General features: G+C 31.2%; 2 protein-coding genes and 1 pseudogene across 2 annotated transcripts; 1 reads left to right on the top strand and 2 right to left on the bottom strand.

Moving 5' to 3' along the window:
* Positions 1 to 1,569: 1,569 nt before the first annotated feature.
* On the bottom strand, positions 1,570 to 3,630 carry LOC105649782 (uncharacterized). The gene is made up of 3 exons (XM_012236564.4): positions 3,067 to 3,630; positions 2,179 to 2,573; positions 1,570 to 2,069 (listed from the first exon to the last, which is right to left on the bottom strand). Exons 1-3 carry the CDS (start codon positions 3,173 to 3,175, stop codon positions 1,650 to 1,652), a joined length of 924 nt encoding a protein of 307 aa, XP_012091954.1. The 5' UTR covers positions 3,176 to 3,630; the 3' UTR covers positions 1,570 to 1,649.
* Positions 3,631 to 8,448: 4,818 nt separating this feature from the next.
* Positions 8,449 to 10,644, top strand: LOC149496430 (putative pentatricopeptide repeat-containing protein At5g40405 pseudogene; annotated as a pseudogene).
* Positions 10,645 to 14,858: 4,214 nt separating this feature from the next.
* On the bottom strand, positions 14,859 to 15,314 carry LOC149496429 (uncharacterized). Its single transcript, XM_089721339.1, has one exon. It carries the CDS (start codon positions 15,312 to 15,314, stop codon positions 14,859 to 14,861), a length of 456 nt encoding a protein of 151 aa, XP_089577465.1.
* Positions 15,315 to 24,289: the final 8,975 nt, after the last annotated feature.

Genomic DNA, 24,289 nt, shown 5'->3' with positions numbered 1-24,289 from the left:
TATAATAAATAAATCAGTTAATAAAATATACTTATCAATAAGTGGTGAACAAACATTATATAAAAATAGTAATAGTTATAGATTTCAGATTTAAATGAAAGTCATTTATGCTTATTCAATTGCGTATTTCGAAAGAAATATTTATTCAATAAATAAAACTAGTGTGATATATCTATCACAAGGTCTTTTATGGTAGATTAATGTATATTGTAATGCAATTGAGGAAATTGTATGAAGAAACTATATTTAAGGAGAGTCAGATTCATCATCAACCACATATGTGTCACATGAACAAACCCTAATATTGCATCAGCAATATATTCTTTAACAGATGCAAATCTTGAACGGGAATCAAAATTAGTTGGGAAAAATATAAAATAAAATTTTCTTGGGATTATTTAATCTTCCAAAGACCAAAACCTGTCAACATCTTCAATAAGCCATTGCTGTATGTCTGTATCAAGAAAGTCATTGCCAAGAGAAAAATGCATTAAAAAAAAGAGGAAGAAGAAGAAAAAGCAGACGATGATGATGAAAAAAGAACCGTAGAAAATGAACTATACCAGAATAATTTTCACTTGTTACATTATAAGATTGATAAGAGCATCCACTCTTCCCATTCTTTTCAAACTTTCTCATTGGGCTAAGGTTGCTCGGCAACAACATTTTAGTTTTTTGATAAATGCTATTTAAAAATTTGTTTTATAATATAGGGTTTGTACTCATTTTAGAGGTTAGGGACATTTAACTTTTAGTACTTCATAAAAAGCCAATTAAACAGTTAAAGATAAATGCTACTAAAACAGTTTACAGCTGTCGAAATAGCTAATTTTCCTAAACATATCCAGATAATTACTCAATTATTGAAATCTACTTTCTCAGCGACCTTTTATTTTGTTTGTTAATTACTTTTGCTTTTCATAATAGTATTTTTTTTTTCCTGCTACTTGTTATTTGCATTCACAAGCACACAGATTAGGAGTGTCTTTGTCAATGCATTGCTAGACCATACTGTTAATCACATGGTTTAATTGCCATTTCAAAATGAATGTTTGTTGGTGATACATTCATCGAGTTTTTATTACTTCCTAATAAAGAAATATAAAAATAAGTAAACCAATTTGGAAAATTCGGTCTATATTAGATTTTAAACGTTTGGTTTTAGAGTTCAAATATTCTAATTAGGATACAAACAAACAAGAACAGGGTCCATATAATTAGATTTTAAATGTTTGTGTGAAAAAAAGGATGAGAAACAATAACTACATATAAAGCCTTAAAGCTTAAAGCTTTAAGAACTGCAAAATACAGTTGCTTAAAGCTTTATCCATAAAGTTTGAATTATGCAATATACAAGATGCTGTTTGATTTGGAAGACCCATTTTCTAGCCAAACATCTCAAATATGGATAGATGTGTAGTCAATGCAGCAGAACATTTTTCTGCCGTATACAAGATTAATATTGCAAATCAATGTGTCCTAATTCGAACCATGAAGTGGAAGGCAACAAATTTTTATGAATATATATAGTGAGAGACATAGATATATATAAATATGGCTCAGTAAAACTATAATTACAACTGAGATATTTGATTAATTTGCTTTAGTAAGCAATTTAGAAGCTGACAATATTACATACATGACGTAACTCAGTAAGTCCAGGACCAAAAGGGTTGATCTTCAACTGGGAATTCAAAACTACAAGAATTTGCAGGTGGGTCATGGTAGAGTTTAGGGAAGTATGGTGGAGGCAATAAACTCCTGCTAAGATCATCTTCTTCATCCTGTGAGAAATCAGATTGTTCAGGTTCAAGAACATGAGAAGAATCCGCAGGCTCCAAGAATGAATGTGGGCTATCTGAATCAAACACATCACTTTTCACCGAACTTGCATCTTCTTGTTTGATGAATATCATCACCGTTTGTTCACTGGAAACCACTTCAGATACAGTATTAGCAACTGGGTTTTGATCAACTTCTGCTTTTGATGAATTAATGGCATCAAGTGTTGGTCCTAAATTTTCTCTCCCTTTCTCTCTTGCAAGCATTTTCTCTTTGAGTGAAACTATCTGTCAAATTACATAGAAAGGAAGAAAGTGCATTAGTCAAATAATTGTCACAAAACCAAAACTGCGAGTCCTAGATAATTGTTAAATTTTTCTAGAAACAAGAATTCACCTGATTTTTCAAATTGTCTTTCTCTTTTAGGAGAATGGCGTAATCAGATTTAAGCTTGTCATAGCTAGCTTTTAGAGAGTCGTAATCCTTTTCCAGTTGCTTGTTCTTGAACCGAGCCCTCCGGTTTTGAAACCATATGGCAACTTGGCGAGGCTGCAAGCCAAGTTCTTTAGCAAGTTGTATCTTTCTTTCTGGTTCAAGCTTATTTTCTACCTCAAAGTTCCTTTCAAGGAACTCAACTTGACCAGCAGATAGCCGCCTTTTCTTCCCCGGTGGATTAAAGCACACATCAAAATCTTCATCTCCATTTTCTTCTTTAATAAGAGGTTGAAAAAATTCCGCATCCATTTCTTCTCCTCCACTAACATTCTGAAAATTAACTATTGATTTTGCACCTGAACCAAAAATCACCAAATACGCAAACGGATCATTTAGAATGCCATTTGCCAAATGAAAATACACGTATGGTTGTAACAGAGACCCCTTCCTGCTAAAAAGGTTCTGTTCCAAAAAGTGAATCAAAGCAGAGAAAACACATGACATAGCAAATTACATATAAAGACACTGGACTAAACTAAAAAAGAAAAGAAAGTGAGAATTTAATCAAAAGCTTCAAGCTTTATGTTTCATATTTAAAGGGTTGGTTGGTTGCTCTGTTCATGAAAGACGGTAAGAGAACAAATACTCCATGGTAAATTATTAGTTTTCTATATCTCCTCAAAAATATCTTACCAAACATAAATTATAGTCATAAAAAAGTACCAATAAAGAAAACACAACAAACACAGGAAATTTTTAGAAAATCAACATACCCAAAAAGAAAACAGAGAGCTACTACTTCAAAGAAGAAAAACAAGCCAAAAAAAAAAAAAAGCAGGATAAAATTACCATGAAGAGAGGCAGAAGAAGAAGGAATCCAAAGAGAATCACAAGGGAGAGTGTCGTTTTGAAGCAAAACGGTGATGTTTGAACCATCAGAGACTTTATCACCTGCCATATCTTTCTATGTTCTGTTTTTTTTTTTTTTTTTTTTTTTTTTTTTTTTTTTTCCTTCTGACTCCTGTTTGTGTTGGCTTTTGTCCTTTGAATTCCCAGAGACTTAAAAGAAAAGGATCATGGATTTAAATCAGTATAATAATCTATGGCTTGTGACGAAAGAAGGTAGTAACGAGGATCACTGCAATGTGGAAAGTCTGTGAGGGAAGAAAGCTAACACCCATCACACAGTATATAAATGAAGAAGATAAAGACTTCGCCTTTTCAAAGTATGGACTTTCAGCACACAAAACTGAAAAGGCTCTGCCTGTGCGACAAAGAGATACAAAGGGGAAAAAAAAACAAAAAAAAAAAAAAGAAAGAAAAAGGAGAAGTTCCGACGGTAGATAGATTGAAACTTGAAAGTTGAAACTTTGAAAGAGAGAGTGTGAGAATCCTTCTCTTTTAAGAGGCGTTGATGGGGTTTATAAAAAGCTAGGTGAAACTTGAAAGGACATTTGGGAGTTTGGTTTTCTTATTGGCTCTGACAAGCTGAGTGTAGAATTACTACAATATCCTTACTGCTGTATCAACAAAATGAAAGCCATAAGAATATTATGAGATAAACCAAAACAAATGTGTAAAGGAAAACTCCAAACTCATAATTTATCTTTTAAGACCTGAAATCAAAGAATTAAAAAAGAAGTTTGATGTAGATTCATGATTTTTCATTTTCCTTTTTTATTTAATTTAATTTTTACAACCTTAAATTTAATTACAGAAGCATATAATTGAGTTAAAAACCTAAAATCATTGATCATTATCTTCAATATATATACAATGTATTTCTTGTTAGGTCTAACTTTTGCCATAAAGAAACAATATATGGGGATCTAGATATTTCCTTAAGGAATGACAAAAAAGGAGCACTCCTTTTTGAACTTCTTTTTATCATGTTGATTATCTCTTAATATCTTAATAATACAGGACACAGAAATTAGGAGAAAAGCTAGGTATTTGAAGTTCATTGAACTAGGGTTTGAATCTTAAAGAGGAAAAATAAAATAAAAATCAACATTATGTGGTGGGGTTGAATTGGATGATTCCAATTTGTATCGTTTTCATCAAATTGGCTTCTAAATTTTGAATGTCACTTCATGTATAGACAAATGAATTGGAGAAAATGGAAAGGCAAAATTGCTATATATATATATATATATATATATATATATATATATATCTAATTTTATGTATGATCCCTATAATTAAACAAAATTGCATTTAAACTACTAATTACTTAAGATTAATAAAATTGTCTTCAATGACAAAGTGCTTGCCCAATTTCAGTAATGCTTTCATTTCTATTGATGATGACATTATTACACACTAATTTTGAAGTAACAAGTTTCCATTATGGCAGCAATTTCATTGAGTGCACAAGTAAAAAACCAATGTTTTTACTTGTAGAAATTCAAAAAAATTAAATGATTCGTTTATATTATTTTTTAAAGATATTTATGTTTTATGTGACATTGTTATTTGAGAAATCACAAAGAAAGTTACAATATTCATAATATCCATCAATATTTATGGTAACCAATAAAAAACACAACTTCTCTAAACCCTGGCCATCTGTCTGTCTCTCTCTTATTTGTATTCTTCTAGATTTTATTTCTAAATCACCACCGACCGTCTTCTTTGATCGGCGTGGTTTCTTTTCATCCCACTGTATCATTTTTCTTTATTTTATTTAGTTTTATTTCTAATAATTTTCAAATTTATGATCGTTCGGAATAAAATTTAAATTTAATCTCTCAAATTTATAGATCTTGAGTGTTTTTGGTACTCTCTTAGTGGAGTTATTAATTTCTTTCCTTTCATGTTAAGTTGTTTCTCGTTACTGAGGAATTTATATGTGATTTTTTTTTATTTCATATACAGTTTGAAAGATAAGATGAATTATTGGTTGCTTATAAATAGTGAATTAAATGATAAAGACACGTTTAAACTAGTATACACTTTTAAAAATTTAGGAATTTAATCCATAAAAAAGAATTATATAAAAGATAACAAGAAATTCTAAAATGAGATTATAAAATGAAAAGGTAATAGAAATGAAACATGAAAGAAAAAAGTTGGATGAGAGGGTAAAGAAGTAAAAACAGGAAAGAGAGGAGTGATGTAGATGACAACGTGGGAGAGATAGAGAAGAAAACAAAAGCAACCTGTCCAATCAATCTTTGTCAATTGTATTTATAGAGGTGATGACTCATTACTCTATTACTATTACTGTTAGGTTCCTACCTCTCTCTTTTTTCTTTCTTTCTTTCTTTCTTTTTTTTTTTTTTTTTTTTTCTTTTTTATTACAAATATTTCTATTCTGATGCAGTGGCCCTCACCTCCTCTGTCCGCCGGTTCGACCTTGTCCGCCCGCACTTTTATTTTATTTTATCTTATTATATGGATTTCTAATAAAATTAACATTTTAATTTTAGCTAGTAAAAATAATTTTTATTTTTTTAATTATTTTTTTTACAATTAATTTTACCATTAAAAATAGCTTATATTTAAACAGTAAATAGTAAATAGTAAATACTATTTAAAAGTTGAAAAATGACGGATTCAAACTATTAATACTTGAGTTATATTTATTAAATAAATTCTTGTTTATTGTATGTATTCTCTCAATTGATTGCAGTAATAAAATTTCGTGAATGTATTAAAACAAAGTGTAAAAGCAAGATGCTGAATGATGAGTAACCTTTTTATTTTATTTTTTTTCCCCTGTATGCTTTAGGAGTCGATCATTATAATTATAAGGAGCCATAATAAGTTACTAAGATATTAAAACATGATCAGTTGACCGTTATTACGGTTAAATAAATTATCTCGGCTTTGCCTAACACGTCGGTCACAAACTCATGATTCCCGTTGTAGACGTCAGATTCTTACTGGGACCCATCGCCTCGTCATCGTCCGGCGAATGGACCCACTACAATGTTCAATCCTCTCGGCCTGTTATCGGCCACGTATTACCTTTTTTTATTTTATTTTAACTTTTAAATTCTAATCTCTCTTCAAAGCAGAAGGTGAAATGTATTTATTTATTTAGATCGCGAGCCCACATCAAACGATTTTTCTTTATTTTCTTAATGCGTACATATTAGTTTTAAGATCAAAATAGATTAAAATTATTAAAATTAAATAAAAAATTATCGCTAAAAGATAAATAGTTTTAGTAAATAAATAAAAATAAAAATATATTATTATATTATAACATTTAAGTTGAATAAACAGTCAAAATTTTTAAAATAATATTAAATATTTCTATGCTAATTATCTTCTTGCGTATATTGGTATATAGCGGGTTCACATGAAGCCAAAATCTTGACTACCCACAGCACACAAGGTTCTTAAGTTTGGCCTCTCTGTTCTTGATACTGTGCATGGTTGAATCTAATTCTAGCGTTGCTATTTCCAGGATCTGCAATAAGATTCAAACGTTTGATTTTATGGTGAAATTACTTTATTTTACCATTTCCAACTCATGTATGTATATATCCTGATAAGAAAAGATGATGAGCAGGTCACTCTCCAAACTTTGTCTGCTTTCCCCATCACATTCTTCTTCCCTTAATTCTCTCACTTACAACACTTGTTTAATGACTGTGAATGAAACATGCATTTGGGTGTAATAATAGTAAAAACGACTTTAACTCCAAACTTTTATTTTTGGGTGGTCAAGGGTACGTTGCAACATGTTTATTGTGAGGATGATTTGTTATTTAATTATATTGTAATTTGATACAATTTGTATTTTAAAAAGAATAATTCGATAAAATTTACAAGTTATAACTTCTAATTTAACTTGTAAATTTTGATTTATATATATTTTTATGTTCTATCCAGAGATAATATTTAAATGAAATCCTTCAAAATTCCAACAATGATGATCTTATACGTAAAATTCAATTTGATTGCAGTACTCTAGCTAAATTTTTGAAGGTAAACCAAACGTGCAATTCATGTGTTGCAACCACACTTAAAATTCTACTAAGCCTCTCCAATTACGTGAAATTGTTAATCCCGAAGAGAAGATTTAGAAATTGAGTTAGAAGTCAGAAAGATGCATTGAACGTCTCCTACTTTTAGGTATGTGGGATTCTAATCATTTAGAAAAATGAGTACAGAAATGCTTGGGAAGTTGTTAATTACGTGCCCATTGTTTTAACGTAGAAGAAAGGAGAAACTGATCTAATAAGTAATAACGTTAAAAAAGTCAAGGAAGACTACTGTTTTTTTATTTTTATGAATTGGAACCTCAATTTACTATATAGAATATTCTTTAGCTAATGCTCTTTGCTTTCTAAAAGGGTATAAAAATTCCCCATTAATTTTATTTTTTATATAAAAAAAAATCGAAAGTGGCTTTTCAATTTTAGATAAAAGAGTACAGTTCTATTCAAATATGTTAATAAGAAATGACTTTGGCAAGATTTAGCTTAATTAATTTCACTATTAATAGTTCAAACTTCAAAGATGCAATTAATTAGAAATGATGACTTAATTCAATTAATGTTATATGGAAAACAAAGAAAGCAAACTTAGATGGGACAGAGCTTTGTTCTCTCTTTCCCACACCCCTTTTCTGTAGAAGGTCAGAGACTCGCAAGATAGGCCAAAACTGGAATAAAAATGTTCAATTTTACTAATGATGGATAGTCCGAAGAATCCAAAGCTAGCTGGTGACGGAATTATCAGAAGAAGCAGTTCTCTTAGAAACTCAAGATAGCATGTAATTCTTGGAAACTTTAAAATTTCTAACTTGGTTTCAATGGACCAATAAGAAAAAGCGAACATGGACAAAATTAACTAACACATTTCAATAAAATTGGCTGATAGATGTTTTATTAGCATTTGGATACTTGAGTAATTTTTTATGAAATAATAAAAATTAAATATTATCGAGACCGACTTTACAAAATGCTATCTTAATATTTAAAAGTTAATTTACACATATCATTTTAAAAAACAAAAGCCGGTCCTGAATGTCTTTGGTGATGGAGATATAAATTCATAGTGGGTCGATGGAATTTGAAATTTACAAATGTCAACAGTCACCGGCTTTTGTCTGACTATTTATGTTTAACAAAGCCCATAGAATAGACTTGAGTCAAAAGAGTTTAGGTGGATCTCTGTTGCGCATTTTACCCAAAAGAAATAGCAGATATATATATATATATATATAGTCATATTCCATTTGATTATGGTATAGACCAAAAATACAAAGCATAGATGGCCTACTTTCTGTCACTAGAACAATTTCTTACTGATTATGTGCTCGGGGAATTTATCAATGACTTTTCCCCTTCTGTCTCCCACATGCATGGTTTGCTGTTTTGTCTTGTTGATTGATTATCTTCTTTAATCAGGAAATATAAGTCTGCACTTTTCAACTGCATCCATTAAAGTTGGAACATATCCAACTGTAATATTCTCAGATGGGTCTTCTTTGTTGCTGTGGGTTCTATCTCCAATATCTATCAATTCAGTGTTATCAAGTTTATCATCAAAACAACAACCTATTCACAATTTGGTTCTTACTTTAAGTTGCTGATTTTATATTTTAAATTGGAGTATATTTCAATAATTTTTCTCTATATAAAATTTGAATTAAAATTTAGGAATTACAATGAAATTAGATTATACATTATTTCATTTTCATTCCGCGAAAAATCTCTAGATATCTTAGTCATTCTTCTTTACAGAAAATAAAATATTATATATAAAAAATTATATTCCATTCCCACTTTGCTTAAAACAAATTGATATTTGAAAATGGAAAATCTTGCTATCATTATCATGCATTTCTAACAAAAAATATAGTTTCATTAAGAATTCCTTTTGTTGTCTTAAAATTCTACAAGTTCAAAATTATTGCCCAGTGACCGGCTATGGGCAATTTCGTATTTTCAGAGCATAGCATGCAACAACCACCAAAACGCGGCAAAATTTCACCGGTGAGACTGAACTACTGCTACATTAGTTGTCCTTCAAATTCAATTCTTCAACGAAATCCTTCGTTCCAGTAAATGTATTTCGCCTGATAATTACACTTCTAATTTTTTAGTTCGTGCCTGTGCACAGCTTTCGGCAAGGGAGACTGGCCCAGCAGGTCATGGCGGCCTTATATAATATGGGTTTGAATTCGACCCACATGTTCAAAGTGGATTGATCTTTATGTATGCGGAATTGGATCTTTTGGGTTTTTGTGACCTGGTGTTTGCATCAATTCCTAGCCCAGATTTTTTGTGCTATGGTAAGCGTTCTTGCCAAATGTTGTTAAATTCGTCAAATGTGGTTAAGTTGGTTTTGCAAGAAAACTGTTTGATTCAATGCGTTAAAGAAATCACATTGCATGGAGTGCAATTTTTGCTGGGGTGTACACAATGTGGGGCAAGTGAAGGAAGCATTGGATTTGTTTCATTGAGTGCATTTAGGGCGTGTTAAGGTTAGTGATGTGTTATGGACTATTGGTTTCAGTTTTATTTGCCTACCATGGGAGATGGACCCATGGCTACATTAAGAAACGTAATATTCTTATTACTATTACATTAGGAACTGCATTTATTGATCTGTGTGCAAAATGAGGTAATTTGGACAAGAACCTTTATAATCTGAACTTTCGTGTGCAAAATGTGGCAATGGAAGTATTTTGGTGAATGAAGGAAAAGAATGTTTATGCATGGAATAGTACCATGAGTAGACTAGCGAGGAATGGGCCTAGTGATAAATGCCTTCAACTATTTTCCCTAATGAAGAAAGACAGGCTTTTGCCAATGCAGTCACTTTTCTTCCAGGGCTTGCTATCTGGCGAGATTGGTTGAGGATCAGAGGACGGCTAGAAGCATTTTGATTCAATGACAAATGCTATGGAACTGAACCTCAGCTTGAGCATTATGGATGCATCGTTGATTTGTATGGCCAAGCTGGACGCTTAGATGAAGCTTTAAAATATCATCAATAAAATGCAAATGAAGCCTCATATTGCTGCCTGGGGTGCTGATTCTTGTAGATTGCAGAAGAATATGGAAAACTTGCATCAAGAAAGATTATTGAATTAGAGGGCAGGAACCATAGTGCCTGTGCGCTTCTATCAAAATATATATGCCGATTCAACTAAATGGAAAATGGTTGATAATGTTTGGCAATCTGTGAAGATTAATGGCGTGAGGAAAGGACCTGTTTGTAGTGTTACAGAGATTATAGCGGATGGTGCGGTTCATGAGTTCTTTCTTGGAGATGTTGAAGCCATGTTGGTAGAGATATCTAGATTCTAGAAGGTTGAAATTGTCAGGTAATGTGACTTACTCTAATCCTATTACTTTTGATATCGAAGAATCTGAGAAATCGCTTACATTACAATCTTATAGTTGTTTAGCTCTGTTTGTGATTGAGTTTGAAGCTTCTTCTCAATACCATGTCTTTTAATTTTTTAAGTTGTTTTTAAAAGGATTGGCATATGTCGATAAACCTTGATTGGGAAGAACTAAGTTCGAAACACTGCAAAATGCAATCCAAATACGGTACCACATAATTAATGAGTATAAACCGTTAGACATCAGCTCTGATACCAGTTTTTGGGTATCAGCTCTGATACCATTTGTTGGGTCCTTTCAACCAATTAAGGGAAAATTAACGCAGCGGAAAAATAGAAATGGGACGCACATAAATTTACGTGGTTCACCCTCAACTGTTTAGGGTTACGTCTACGGGATAAACTCTGAATAATTCTTCCACTATTAAAAATAGTAGGTACCCAGAGTCCCCTAGTTTTAGGAAACCCTTCCTAAAACTAGATAACTCTCTCTATATTTTTTTTCTTCTGCTGTTGTGTGTTTTGCTTGAGGCTTCACCACCTCTATTTATAGGAGAGGTTACGAGAGAGCCGTGTATAACTCATTCACGGCTTTCCATTTTTGTCAAAAAATTACATGCCAATTTTTACTTTCCTTTTTCTTCTTCCGTAGCCTTCTTTGACTGCCAAAAAAATGTGTATTTTTTTTTTCTTTTCAAATGTATGTGGGTCCCACATGTTGGAAGGACCCCACAACAATTCTCTCCCTCCCGACGACATGGTGGGATTCTTCATTCCTGCCGCTTTGACACACAACTCGAACTTCTCCTTCTGCCTCAGTTATTGACAGAGCAACACATTTCTGTAATCTTGACTGCCGCGACACGGCTCCCCCTGCAAATGTGATTGGATATCCTGAAAATCTATTTCACTGCAATCCAATGTTCCTTTCCAGGATTTGAAAGAAACCGACTCACTACTCCAATTGAGTGAGCAATATCTGGTCGTGTACAAATCATGGCATACATCAAGCTTCCAACTGCTGAAGCATATGGAATCTTTTTCATTTCTTCCTTCTCTCCATCTGTAGAAGGGCACTGTTTAAAACTCAATTTAAAGTGATTAGTAAGAGGACAACTAACCGCTTTAGCGTTTTCCATTCTAAACCTTTGAAGTATTTTCTCAATGTACTTCTCTTGTGACAACCATAATTTCTTGACTCTTCGATCCCTTGTAATCTTCATGTCAAGAATCTGCTTTGTTAGTCCCAAGTCTTTTCATAGCAAAAGACTTACATAGCTGTTTCTTCAAGCTAGTATTCTGACCAACAATCAACATATCAACAACATAGAGCAACAACAATGTAGTCATCATCAGAGAATTTCTTCATAGAAACACAGTGATCTGAAGTAATCTTTTTGTAGCCATGCTCTCCCATAATAGACTCAAACTTCTTGTACCACTTTCTCGGTGCCTGCTTCAAGCCGTATAAGCTCTTCTTCAGTTTGCAAACACAATCCTCTTTTCCTACGAAACCTCTGACTGCTCCATGTATATTTCTTCTTCCAAATCTCCATGTAGGAAGGTAGTCTTTCCATCCATTTGCTCGATTTCCAGATCGAAACTGGCAGCCATTCCGAGCATTGTTCGAATGGATGTCATTTTCACAATTGGTGAAAAGATCAAAATCAATACCCTTTCATTGATTGAATCCTTTCAGAACCAGTCTAGCTTTGAATTGTGGTTGGGAGCTGTGTTCTTCTTGCTTGATCCTGAACACCCACTTGTTCTTCAAAGCTTTCTTGCCTTTAGACAACTTCACCAGCTCAAATGTTTCATCCTCATGCAAGGACTTCATTTCATCTTGCATAGCTTCAATCCAGTTCCTCTTGTGTTCATTTCCATAGCTACTTCAAAGCTTTCAGGTTCTCCCCCGTCAGTCGTCAGTACATACTCATTAACTGGATATCTAGTAGATGATTATCAGACTCTACTAGATCTTCTTAATGTTTGAGAACCTTCGGGTACTGGTGGTTTAACATGAACACTATAATCTTCATCTGGCTCATTTTCATTAGGGACTTCTGGATTTTCTAACTCTGGCACTTGTTCTTGTGGAACATTTTCTTCATCTCCAATTCGTCTGCGTTCTATTAGAGGGACTCTCTGTATGTCTGTTGAGTCTTCATCATATCTATTGGCACTCTGCTTCAATATCTTCAATAGTCTGATCTTCAACAAATACAGCATCACGATTTCTTATAATCATCTTTTGGATTGGGTCATAAAACTTATAGCCAAATTGGTCTTGGCCATAGCCAATGAATACACACTGTCTAACAAGCTTAGACCGTTCATCCTTCGGGATATGCACGAAGGTTTTTCAACCAAACACTCGCAAATGATCATAGGAAACATCCTTTCCTAACCATATTCTCTCTAGAGTATCATACTGTAGAGGGAAACAGAGTGAACGACGAACTGCTGTGAGTAATGTTTCACCCCAAATCTTTTAGACAACTTTGCATGTGAGAGTAAACATCTGACTCTCTCCATCAAAGTTCTGTTCATCCTCTCAGCCAAACTGTTCAGTTGTGGCATCTTGGGAGGTGTCGTTTGATGTCGAATGCCATGCTCTTTGTAGAAAACATCAAATGGCCCAGTGTATTCTCCACCATTATCTGTCCTGATACACTTCAGCTTCTTGCCTGTTTGTCTCTCAACCAGGTTTAGAAGACTTCAATGTGTATACCCAGGTCTTCCTAGAATGGTCATCGATAAATATCACAAAATATCGATTTCCACCATATAACATTGTCAATGGTCCACACAAATCTGAATGAATCAGATTTAATATATTGTCATTCTAGAAGGAGGGGTAATCTTGAAAGCTACTCTGTTTAGCTTTCCCGCCATACAATCAGGACACTTGACTAGGTGAACTTTATCCAATCCAGGTAGTACGTTCTTTCTTGCCAGAGTTTTCTTACTCATGTGGCATAGTCGTTTATGCCACAATTCAACTGTACTGTCATTTTCCGTACACTCAAAGTGTCTTAGGAGAGTTTCGCATGCATTATGTACAGCTTTCAGTTTTAGCTACCACAATTGAACCTTTTGTGAGCTTCCACTGACCATTTCTGAAGGTGCTACAGAAACCTTCATCATCAAATCTGCCAACTGAGATTTGGACGCATGCTCGAAAGCCCTTTACGCATCAGTCTTCTCTTCCGATTTAGTTCACCTAAACACAGGCAAATGCATTTTGATTACCATGAGGAGATTTCACATTTTATTTCTCCATATATGGTAACACGCGCCATTTAGACTGATCATTTTGCTTGTCCATTTTGACTTGTGCAGAATATCATCACCAACATAAACCGTATACGTGAATAGTGACCATAAATAGTAATAGTATACTCGAATAGTAACTGTATGCATGAATAGTAACTGTACACGTGAATAGTACTATGCGTGAATAGTGCTGGGCTTACTTGAAACGGACTCAGCAACAGTAACGCCAATAATACTGTTTCACCATCAACTTTGAGTTACTATTTTACTATTTATCACTAAGTCGATTCTACAACGTCTTCCCGAGCGGATAGCACCAATAGACTTGTCGTAATTTTCTGTTCGTCGTGGTATATTTATTTTCAAAATATATCCACGGATTCGGTACCACTATCTGACCGGCTGGACCTACCAAAACCTTCGGCTCTGATACCATTTGTTGGGCCCTTTCGACCAATTAAGAGAAAATTAACGCAACGGAAAAATAGAAATGGGACACAGAAATTTCCGTGGTTCACCCTCAACTGTTTAGGGCTATGTCCACGGGACAAACTCTGAATAATTCTTCCACTATTAAAAATAGTAGGTACCCAGAGAATAATACAAAAATAATGGCACTCAAAGTGTTTCCCAAAAACACCCATAATAATTTTCTCATTATTTTTCTCTCCCCTCATTTTAGGAAACCCTTCCTAAAACTAGATAACTCTCTCTATATTTTTTTTTTGCTGTTGTGTGTTTTACTTGAGGCTTCACTACCTCTAATAATAGAAGAGGTTACGAGAGAGCCGTGTATAACTTATTCACGGCTCTCCATTTTTGTCAAAAAATTGCATGCCAATTTTTACTTTCCTTTTTCTTCTTCCGCGGCCTTCTTGACCGCCAAAAAATGTGTGTTTTTTTTCTTTTCAAATGTATGTGGGTCCCACATGTCGGAGGGACCCACAACATTATTTTTTTTTGGACCCACATACATTTGGTATAGAGCGAATAGCTATACACATTGCGCAAAACATTTTTTTTTTTTGAAGTTAAAATGGGAAATATTTTATTATGAAATCAAGAAATCAAGTAGAACAGGAGGTGGTATAGAATCCCAAACCCCCAAGCCAGCTTCGGAATGTATTCCAACTGCTAACATATGTGCAGCCACATTTGCAAACCTATAAATAAAATTATATTTAGCGACTGGTATCTCAGACAAAAGAGATCTGCAGTCCTGAATTATCAAACCAAAAGCAGACGAATCATTTGTAGAAACATTGTTGATGGCATTGGCAACTGACTGAGAGTCAATTTCCAACAAAATATAATTCCATCCGCGATCCTTGATCCAGCTCAAAGCTTCTCGCACGGCGATGGCCTCCACCACCGTAGCATTGAAAAACCCCGGGAATCTCCACGCTTTGCTAGCAATAAACTCAGAGGCTGAATTCCTAACTATTGTGCCAATACCCACATAACCAGTAGTCCTTCGGGGACATCCGATAAAATTGGAACGATACATTGCGCAAAACACAATTAATTAAGAAAACACTTGCCCATTCCTTATACATGGGCCGATTTATATACTTCATTTACCAAAACAATATTCTTTATTACTATAAGCAACCTGAGTTAAACTTTGTTGAATTTGAACTTTGCTTGAATAAAGTATACCCAAGCTAAAAATTCAATTCAAGCTTGAAAAATCAAGCTCGAGCTCATCTCGTTTATGATTTATAGTTGAAAACAGAAATTCTTCTATAGAGGCTTGAATTCAAGCTTCAAATCGATTTTCATATTAAACAAGTTTAATAAGTAGGCTCAAAGTTTGGCATCTAAGCATATTGGACAGAGTTCAAAGAATATTTTTTTAGGGAACCTTGAGATGAGCAGCTTAGCTCATTTACGGTTCTGCTGATGCCCCAATTTATGCGGAATTGCTTTACTAAAATTGCTTACCTTGAGGTATGTTAGGCCATAGATTGAAAATAGGCAATTAATAGAAACGTAGACTTGTCATTAGACATTTTTCAAAACATATTTCATGCAAAATTGCTCCAACTACAAATTATTGAAAGATAATCAGGCGGTAATCGTAGGCTGATCAATCTCTTTGATCAATTTCAAGCCTCTCATCCATCAACTATGGTGAAATTTAGTATATAGGACACGTGAGATTGGGGAGATAGACTATCCACTTTATGTAGCCACAACATAAGTCCAGGAAAATCAGAAAAACGGGGCGTGGGCCAGGAGAGAAGTGACTAGGATCAGGATGTTAACTTTGATGGGTTATTTTATAGTCCATATGCATTGCTTATGAACTTTCCGAATGTCTATTCCACGTATAAAATATGTAATGGCAATCTAAATGAGACCACGTTTTCCTTCCATGCATTCCACAGCATCCTGTGATTTAAGACCAAAATCACATCATGTTGTTTTCAGCATACAACGTGTAGTTGTGGGGATCTAACCTTTTAATTTCGGAGTGAAAACAAATTTAAAAATCTTTTGAAGATGGTGAAAATAAAGATTTTTTTTTTTTTCGAAATAAAACATTTTCAAATATGTCGAGAAGCGAACAAGCCGAGCTTTTTCTTTTATATATATAAATGTTGTGTCGAACTTAACTTATTTATTAAATGAGTTCGGTAATTAGATTCAAATTTGGCTCGTTAATATTATTAAATGAATTCAAATCAGTTTTTTTTTTTTTTTTTTCAGGACAGAATATCAAAAATTTACGAGCAAGATTGGATCTTTTACAGCACTTCACTCTCTCCCAGGTATCCACCATTGCTTATAGTACTAGTTCTAGGTTGTTTTCAGTTTCTTAATCAAACCTATATCCTTTTCAACTTATTCATGTGAAAGAAAAAGAAAAGGGCAGAGGAATTTATTGGTAGGATGCCGTTTGTCGATTCATTGTTTTCCAGAGGATGTATATTTTCTTGCAGTACAGGCTATTAAAATCAAACTGTTTCCATGTGAATGCATAGTGTTGTTTTTCCCCTCACTATTTTTAAATTTAATATTTCATTTCAAGTCACATGACAATTACATTAGCAGTACACATGAAGTTTAAGATGGTTAGCTTCAGGTTGCCTTAATAAATCAAATCGAGCCCTTTTGTGACGATTTGTTTGATTTACATATTTCTGTTTATGTTTTTGTAAGGGAAGGACGAAGAGGATTGAAAAATTTGAAATTACTAACTGATTGCTTGTGATTTGAGAAATTCTATCAAAGAAATATGAGAAATCATACACAATTATAAGAAAATATATATATTTTTTTTTGAAGAAAATCTAGTAATTTGCCAAACAAAGATTTTCTGACAAGTAAAATTGGTAATTGAAAGTCAAAAGTATCTTTGGATAAGAACTTCCAAAGACCTTATGAGAAGGAACCTCTGCTTACCAATCAATGTAAAGTCTAATTTGGTTCAAAGTTGAACCCAAACCCAAGTTAAACCGAATCTTTTTTTTTCTTTTCACTTTTTAAAATAAATAAATTAATTAGCCCCCACATCCATAGGATTGTAAAAATGTAATCTTCAGCTAATTCACATGAAATTTCGAATATTATTATTTAATTTGGAGTTGCATTGCATTTCCTGGGTCCCTTGCAAAATGCTATTCTGCCTAACTTAGATAAAATAGTATGATTCTATTATTTATTTGTTCATGATTGAACATCAAATCTCAAACCATTTTCATAATTATAATATAATACCAACCAATGATATATACAGTGCACTACCAATCAAATCAGCAAATTCAAATGAAATTCACGTGTAAAAAAGTATTGTTTAGTCATAAATTTTATTAAATTCATTCATAAACAGGGAATTTCTGAATCTACTGGTTTGAACCTCTCCCTTAACTTTAAGGTTATATTAAATTTTTTTTTTTTTAATGTTAACTATAGGTGTGTCTAATCCATTAGATCAAATTTTCAACTTCACTTAAGAGAGAAGAGTGCTGAACTACTCGTCCCAACCTCGTTTGTTTGATTTTTTTTTTTTTTAATTCTATGAAATCAATTGACTATATTTAACTAAAATTTATTGAAATTGATAGAATTTAATAATTTTATAAAGATTTATTTTTTTTATTTATCGAAAATCAGATGAACTGAAATAACATCATAGATTATACAATAAAAATAGCTTTTTCTTTACTCACTAAATAATAAAAATTCTTAATAGTCAAGAAAATTCACTCCCGATAATGTCATGTAGCCACACTCCTCACATTCTCACAAATTATTAAAAGTAATGTATTTTATATATAAATATAAAAAAGTAAAGCTATAGATTTAAAATAAATTTTATGGTTAATTCAAATAAGGAATTTTTATTTATAAATAATTTGTGTAATAAAATATATTTACAAATGGAATAAATTTTAAAGGCCAAAAACATAATTTTGCCTGTAAGTGGTGTGGAACCTGAATTGTTTTTGGATGTGGACTGTCATATTTATTGACTTATTGGAGAAGTTCACAACCGACATTCACACGCGGGTGCTTTTGTGTATAAAAAAATATTAGGAATATCTTTGACTTTGACTAGAGCCTTTTTCAATTCTTAGTTTCTCTATTTATGCCGTCCAAAATGCAAGCGATCAAAAATAGAGGCATTTGAATCCATTCAGGAGTTTTAACAAACACTTGGTAGGCAAGATTTTATTTTTTTCCATTACATATTTGTATGGACATACCAAGTTTCGAAACGCGTTTTGAACTCGTGAATGATGAATGAATGGTATAAAGCTAAGTCGTGTTTCTCCTGCAATGCTATTCTTGAAAGTACCTACTTGGTTGACCTATTTTTAATTCTTTTACTACATAATTAATATTTTTTAAAGAGATAATTTAAAATAATCTTCATACATAATTAATATAAAAGGATATTTTATTTACTTTGGATTTGAATGAGCTGTGATTTAGATTATAATTTAGAATATATATAAATAATGGGAAAATGAAAATAATTAATTCTCATTAAGAATAATTTTAGGCTCTGTTTGTTTCTGAAAAATAATTTGTCTGAAAAACATTTTTCAAATTTTATATATTTGGAGTGCTAAGAAAATCAATAAATGAAATTTAATTTTTTTAAAAAATGATTTCCTATTTTTTAAGGAAACAATTTCAGAATATGATAAACTTATTATAATATTAATAAATATACATTTTAATTTATTAATCACCCGTAATCACCACTTTCAATCACTTATCATACTGGTTCACTATTAGTCATAAGTTACGGTGATATCATATTTTATCAATTTTTATGCACTTTTCTCTTAATTAACAATAAATTATTAAAATAGGAAATTTTTATCATTAATCTTTTTAATATTGCAATCAAACAATGTAAAAGAAGTAATTTGAAAATATTTTAAATGAAATATTTTTTTAAAAGTTAACGTTATTTTTCACAAACAAATAGAGTATTCGTCTACATTCTAGTACCTGACAAGGAAAAGGAAAAAGAAAAAGAAAAAGAAAAAGAAATAGCATCAAATCGATGATCCAAAAATAAGATGGCGATGGTCTCCATTTGAGAAAGGAGATTACGATCGACAACCGTTTGAGATTGCATCATCCAATAACTATTCAAAAACTAAAAAGTCAATGATCCAATTATTATTATTATTATTATTATATATTTAATTTTATATTTAATTTCTTCTCCAATTAGATTCAAGTAAAACTAGAAGCTTGCACGTCTTCCTTTACATCTCCGTTAATGAAAAGTCCAATCATCGGAAAAAATATATATATAAATTAAAAATAAAAAATATATTGGTGTTTGCCAGAGATAACACGTGACGTGTAGCTACTTCTTCATTCTTAAAACAGAGAATTTATATTTCTCAATACAACAAATTCACTACAAATGTAAATAATAATTAGAAATGCATGGTGGACCCATTAATGACCATCCTCCCAAAATCAGAAATGGTATTCACCTTAATCTTTTAAATTTTAAATTTTAAATTAATTACATTTCAATTATTCCCTAAATTATTAAAATTAAGGAATTTTTTTATTAATTCTAAAATCAATAACCAAAATTTTTAATAAAATTAAGGAATTTTTTTTATTTATGATTGATCGGATATAAAAATAAATTCAGAAAATTATTTTGTATATGAAGTATTTATTTCAATGGAAGTGATATCACAAAAAAACAAATTCTATTATCTTTCGTGTGTTAACAGTAACTCCTTTGTTTGGTCAAAAAATTACTTCACAAGGAAAATATCTTTTTTCTTTTTTCTTTTTTCTTTTTTCTTTTTAGAAAATAAAGGTTCCCTCTTAAAGTTAATGCTTAACACCACACGTTGTAACTTTTGATAAATTTCAACAGCAACTTAAAATGTGATGGTGATGACTGATGTCAATTGCTAATTAATTACCACAAACAAAGCATAAGAATTATTATATATGTTCGCTCTCTATCCACCGTTCAAAATTCTATAAATTTTGATTTGGCTCAGTATTAATTGTCTGATTGATTTTTCACTTTTTAAATTATTGAAATAGTAAAAAAAAATAGAAATTTCGAATTTGAATCTTTCCGTATATTAATATAATAAAAATTTTACTGATTAATTAATTTGGTAAAAAAGTAAAAAACTGTACCTACTAGTTAATAACTTAATAGAGGGGGAAAACCCTAAAGGGGTACTAGTTAAAGAAACCCTAAAATTCCCATAAGAAAGATGCCAATTCTTTTTCTTGAAGAATAAGAATTTTCCCCAGCTGCTATTATTGATTTTGCACCTTAGGTGTATTTTCACTCGTAGCGTTAAATTTAAACTAAGTACACTGTATTTTGTAGAAGCCACCAAAATTACACATAAAAAAAGGAATATTTGAATGACTCCTTCCTATCTTTAGCAGACAAAGTTAATTCTCTTCTTCATATTCCTTTCTTTGGTGCTGTTGATATATCTACCTGTAACAAGGATATCTATGTCCTAGCTAGCTTCTCCTTTGGCATCTCTATCATTTCTATATTACGAAGATACTGAATTTTTCTCTTTTCAATCTTTGTTTGGGAGATTTTGTTTATGCAATTTGTTTCTTGACCTATTCTTTTCGAGAATCAAGAAAATTGCTTCATTTGATGTTTCAAGATGCTCCTGTCATCATTGCAACTTGCAAGAGAATATTCCAATGTTAGCAAATTAATTAATGAGTTCGTTCTCTCTCTAAATCAAAAAGAAAATTAATTAACTAACTAACTAAATTTTGCTTTTTTTTTTTTTTTTTTTTTTTTTAAATACATTCATATGGTTGTGTTTGACAACTGACTTTTAAGTAGCTTTTAGCGTTTTGATTGGTTAAACCGCTAATTTCTATTTTTTATAATGTTTGATATAATGCAACATTTAAACTAACTTTTAGAACTTAACGTTCAGTTTTTAGCGTTTTGTGAATAAAAGCTATTAAAACAGGTAAACGCTACTAAATAGAGTTACTTAAACAACAAATTTTGTCAAATATGGTCTATACAGATCAAATTACACGTACAAGAGAATTCCCAAATAATATAATTATGTATTCTAAACTCCTTGATAGTACCAACTTTTGTATTTTCGTAATAATTATGCATTTTTTTATTAGTAATTATTAGGTAATTAATATTATTACGCAAATTTTGTCCATTTTCATAATTTTAAATTCCATTAACAAACTTTGTACATTTGTGAATGCATTTCTGGTAACTCGTCCGGCCATGGCCTCTCATTGTCTTACTTCCCTGCAAAATTTTTAATTTCTTTGCCTTACTCCAACGTTATTATCATCTTAGCAGGTAAAATTTAATTTGTTTGGCTTTTATTTGAAAAGACATTTATTCGAAGAGTTCTGAGCATATGTATGTATATAAAGACATGTGATATGCATTTTCTGCTGCCAAATTTGAAGTCAAACATCTTGAATTCTGAAAATTTTTCTTCCCTTATCCCTAATGCATTCTTGAATTCTGAAATTTTTTCTTCCCTTATCCCTAATGCATTCACAATAGGAAGTTGACTCGTGAAAAAGAAAGCAAAGAATTTTTTTTTTTTTAACAACTATATATGCATGCATATATAATTAATTTGTGTTTTAGGTTAGTAATAACATGAGATAATCTCTATTTGAAACATGAACTTGTGTTTGAATTTTTTGAGAATAGTCTAATTTTTGATGAAGCAAATGCTCAAAAAAAAAAAGGGTTGTTCATTGATTGTTGCGAGTGTTATTTAAAGCGGATTACTCATAGTCTACGATGTTAATCTAGTTATGAAACTTCTAATGAATTACGTAAACAAAAATATTTTAGTTATATGAAACATTTTTATATTAGGAAAACATTGCCTTTCCATCCATATTTTATGTATGGATGTACGAAACGCCAACTGTTAATATTGAATATTTAACTAGTTCATTATCAAACTTAATTAATTGAATTAAATATCGATGAAATACATAGAGTCGTCTTTAATTGCTTTAAAAATTTTGTGGTACTTTAAATTTTGTGAGAGATTTATTTCACATTAAAATTTTTAATTTTAATAACAGTTGTGTTCGGCAACAGCTTTTTAAGTATTTTTCAGTTAAAACGCTAAACGCTTAATATCTAATTTTGCGAACAAACCCAACATTGCACACCTTTCACCTCTCCATATTAACAACAATTAGTTTTAAACGTTTTGACTTTGATGTGTAAAAAATTAATTTACTAAAATAACTTGTAAAATAATAATTTTACATTTTTAAGTATCTAATAAATATTTAATTGATCAACAAAACATTTTGTAGGTTGAAATGTTCAATAAATCAAAATCCAAGTTGAGGGTGTGATAAATTTTTTTAAGATAAATACAAAAGCGAATTTATGCATATGGACATTAAATATTTGTTTTTAAGGAAATATTTCCTTTTGCATCCATATTATATGTGTACATGCACGAAATGCCAATTCCTATCATATTTAATATTTGTGTTCAAGGAAATATTTTCTTTGCACTCGTACATTTGTGGGTACATGAGTGGCTCACCATAATGGAACTCTATCATTAGATCATCATGTATTTGAAGACTCTCCCTAATAAAGAATAAGTAGTTTTCTTTCATGATATTTATAGGTTCCTATCTCAGTCTATGTCTAAATTAATATATATATATATATATTTTTCTTCCTTTTTTCCAAAATAAAAATAACAATTAAATCGAAATAATATAAATATATATTTATATTGTACATATTGGACTATTTCCCTTTCATTCACTCTAAATTATAAAATAAGTATGAAAAATTACGTAGGAGAAGCAAACTTTGCTAATATATATAATATTAGTTCCTTGCACAAAATATCATGTTAACCTTACATTCTTTTTATATCAATCATTTTATAAATTACACATCACAAATTACGATCAAGATACAAGAATACAGCAAATCTAGATTGATTGCAACTAAAATTAAAATATAATTAATAATATGCTCTCTGTTCTTTATGGTTATGGAAATAATCAACTATATTAAACCATACTAATATATACATTAACTGAAAAGTCGAGAGTTTAAAATTTAAAATCATCAATATTAAAAAACTTTATTCTAAGAATTACGTCGCGTTTGCAAATTAATATATACATAGAGAGACACAAATTTACCGACCTTCTAACCATCTAATTAATTTTAGTAATAGTACAATTTATTTTCCCTCATATATATATATATATATATATATATATATATGATAAAACATGTTATAAAGACACATTGGTCCACATAAATAATTAAGGTTTAGTTCACATGTGAAATAGTACTTAAATTGTCCACCGAACAACAAAAAGAAATGGAAGATTGTGTTTAATTAAAATATAATGTGTATAAAATGTAAATTGGTTGATTCTTTTCCTATCAACATAAATGACAAGATATTTTTGGTAGGTTCAGTATTCCCTTTCATGTAAAGTACTATATATTATAAAATTAATTAAGATCCCCAATGGTTGAACAATTGCTTGCCTAATTTCTAAATTGTATAAGCGTTGTATAATATTATTTTTTATAACAAAGTATCAAATTAATAAGTTGTATCTACTTAAGAAGTGCAAACATCTTTGAATTTCATGTGCATAATTAGGTATTCGCATGAACATGGACCGTGATGGTAAACTACTAGTGGGTGTGTCAAAAAGTTATAGTTTGACTCCTTTTAGATTTTTGTTCATGATCCTTCTTCACATATATATATTTTTTTTTCAATTGAGTGAACGGTTAATTAAATGAGCCGAAATAATATTATGAACTATATAATAAAAGTAATTTTTCTTTTTTTTTATACTTACACGAGTTGTTTAAATCCGTCCCTGCTCGTCCATAGAGACAAAGGGAATGGCCAGGAGGAGTTACAAATGCTCTTTATTATTGAGCTACCTTCATTCGAGTTTTAGAGTAATTATTCTTTTTAATCACTA

The sequence above is a fragment of the Jatropha curcas genome, chromosome 5, assembly GCF_041381405.1.
Source record: "Jatropha curcas cultivar XTBG-Jc1 chromosome 5, XTBG_Jcur_1.0, whole genome shotgun sequence".
Lineage (NCBI taxonomy): Eukaryota > Viridiplantae > Streptophyta > Magnoliopsida > Malpighiales > Euphorbiaceae > Jatropha > Jatropha curcas.
The sequence above is the reverse complement of the archived record's forward strand: the minus strand, read 5'-3'. Positions and strand labels throughout refer to the sequence as shown.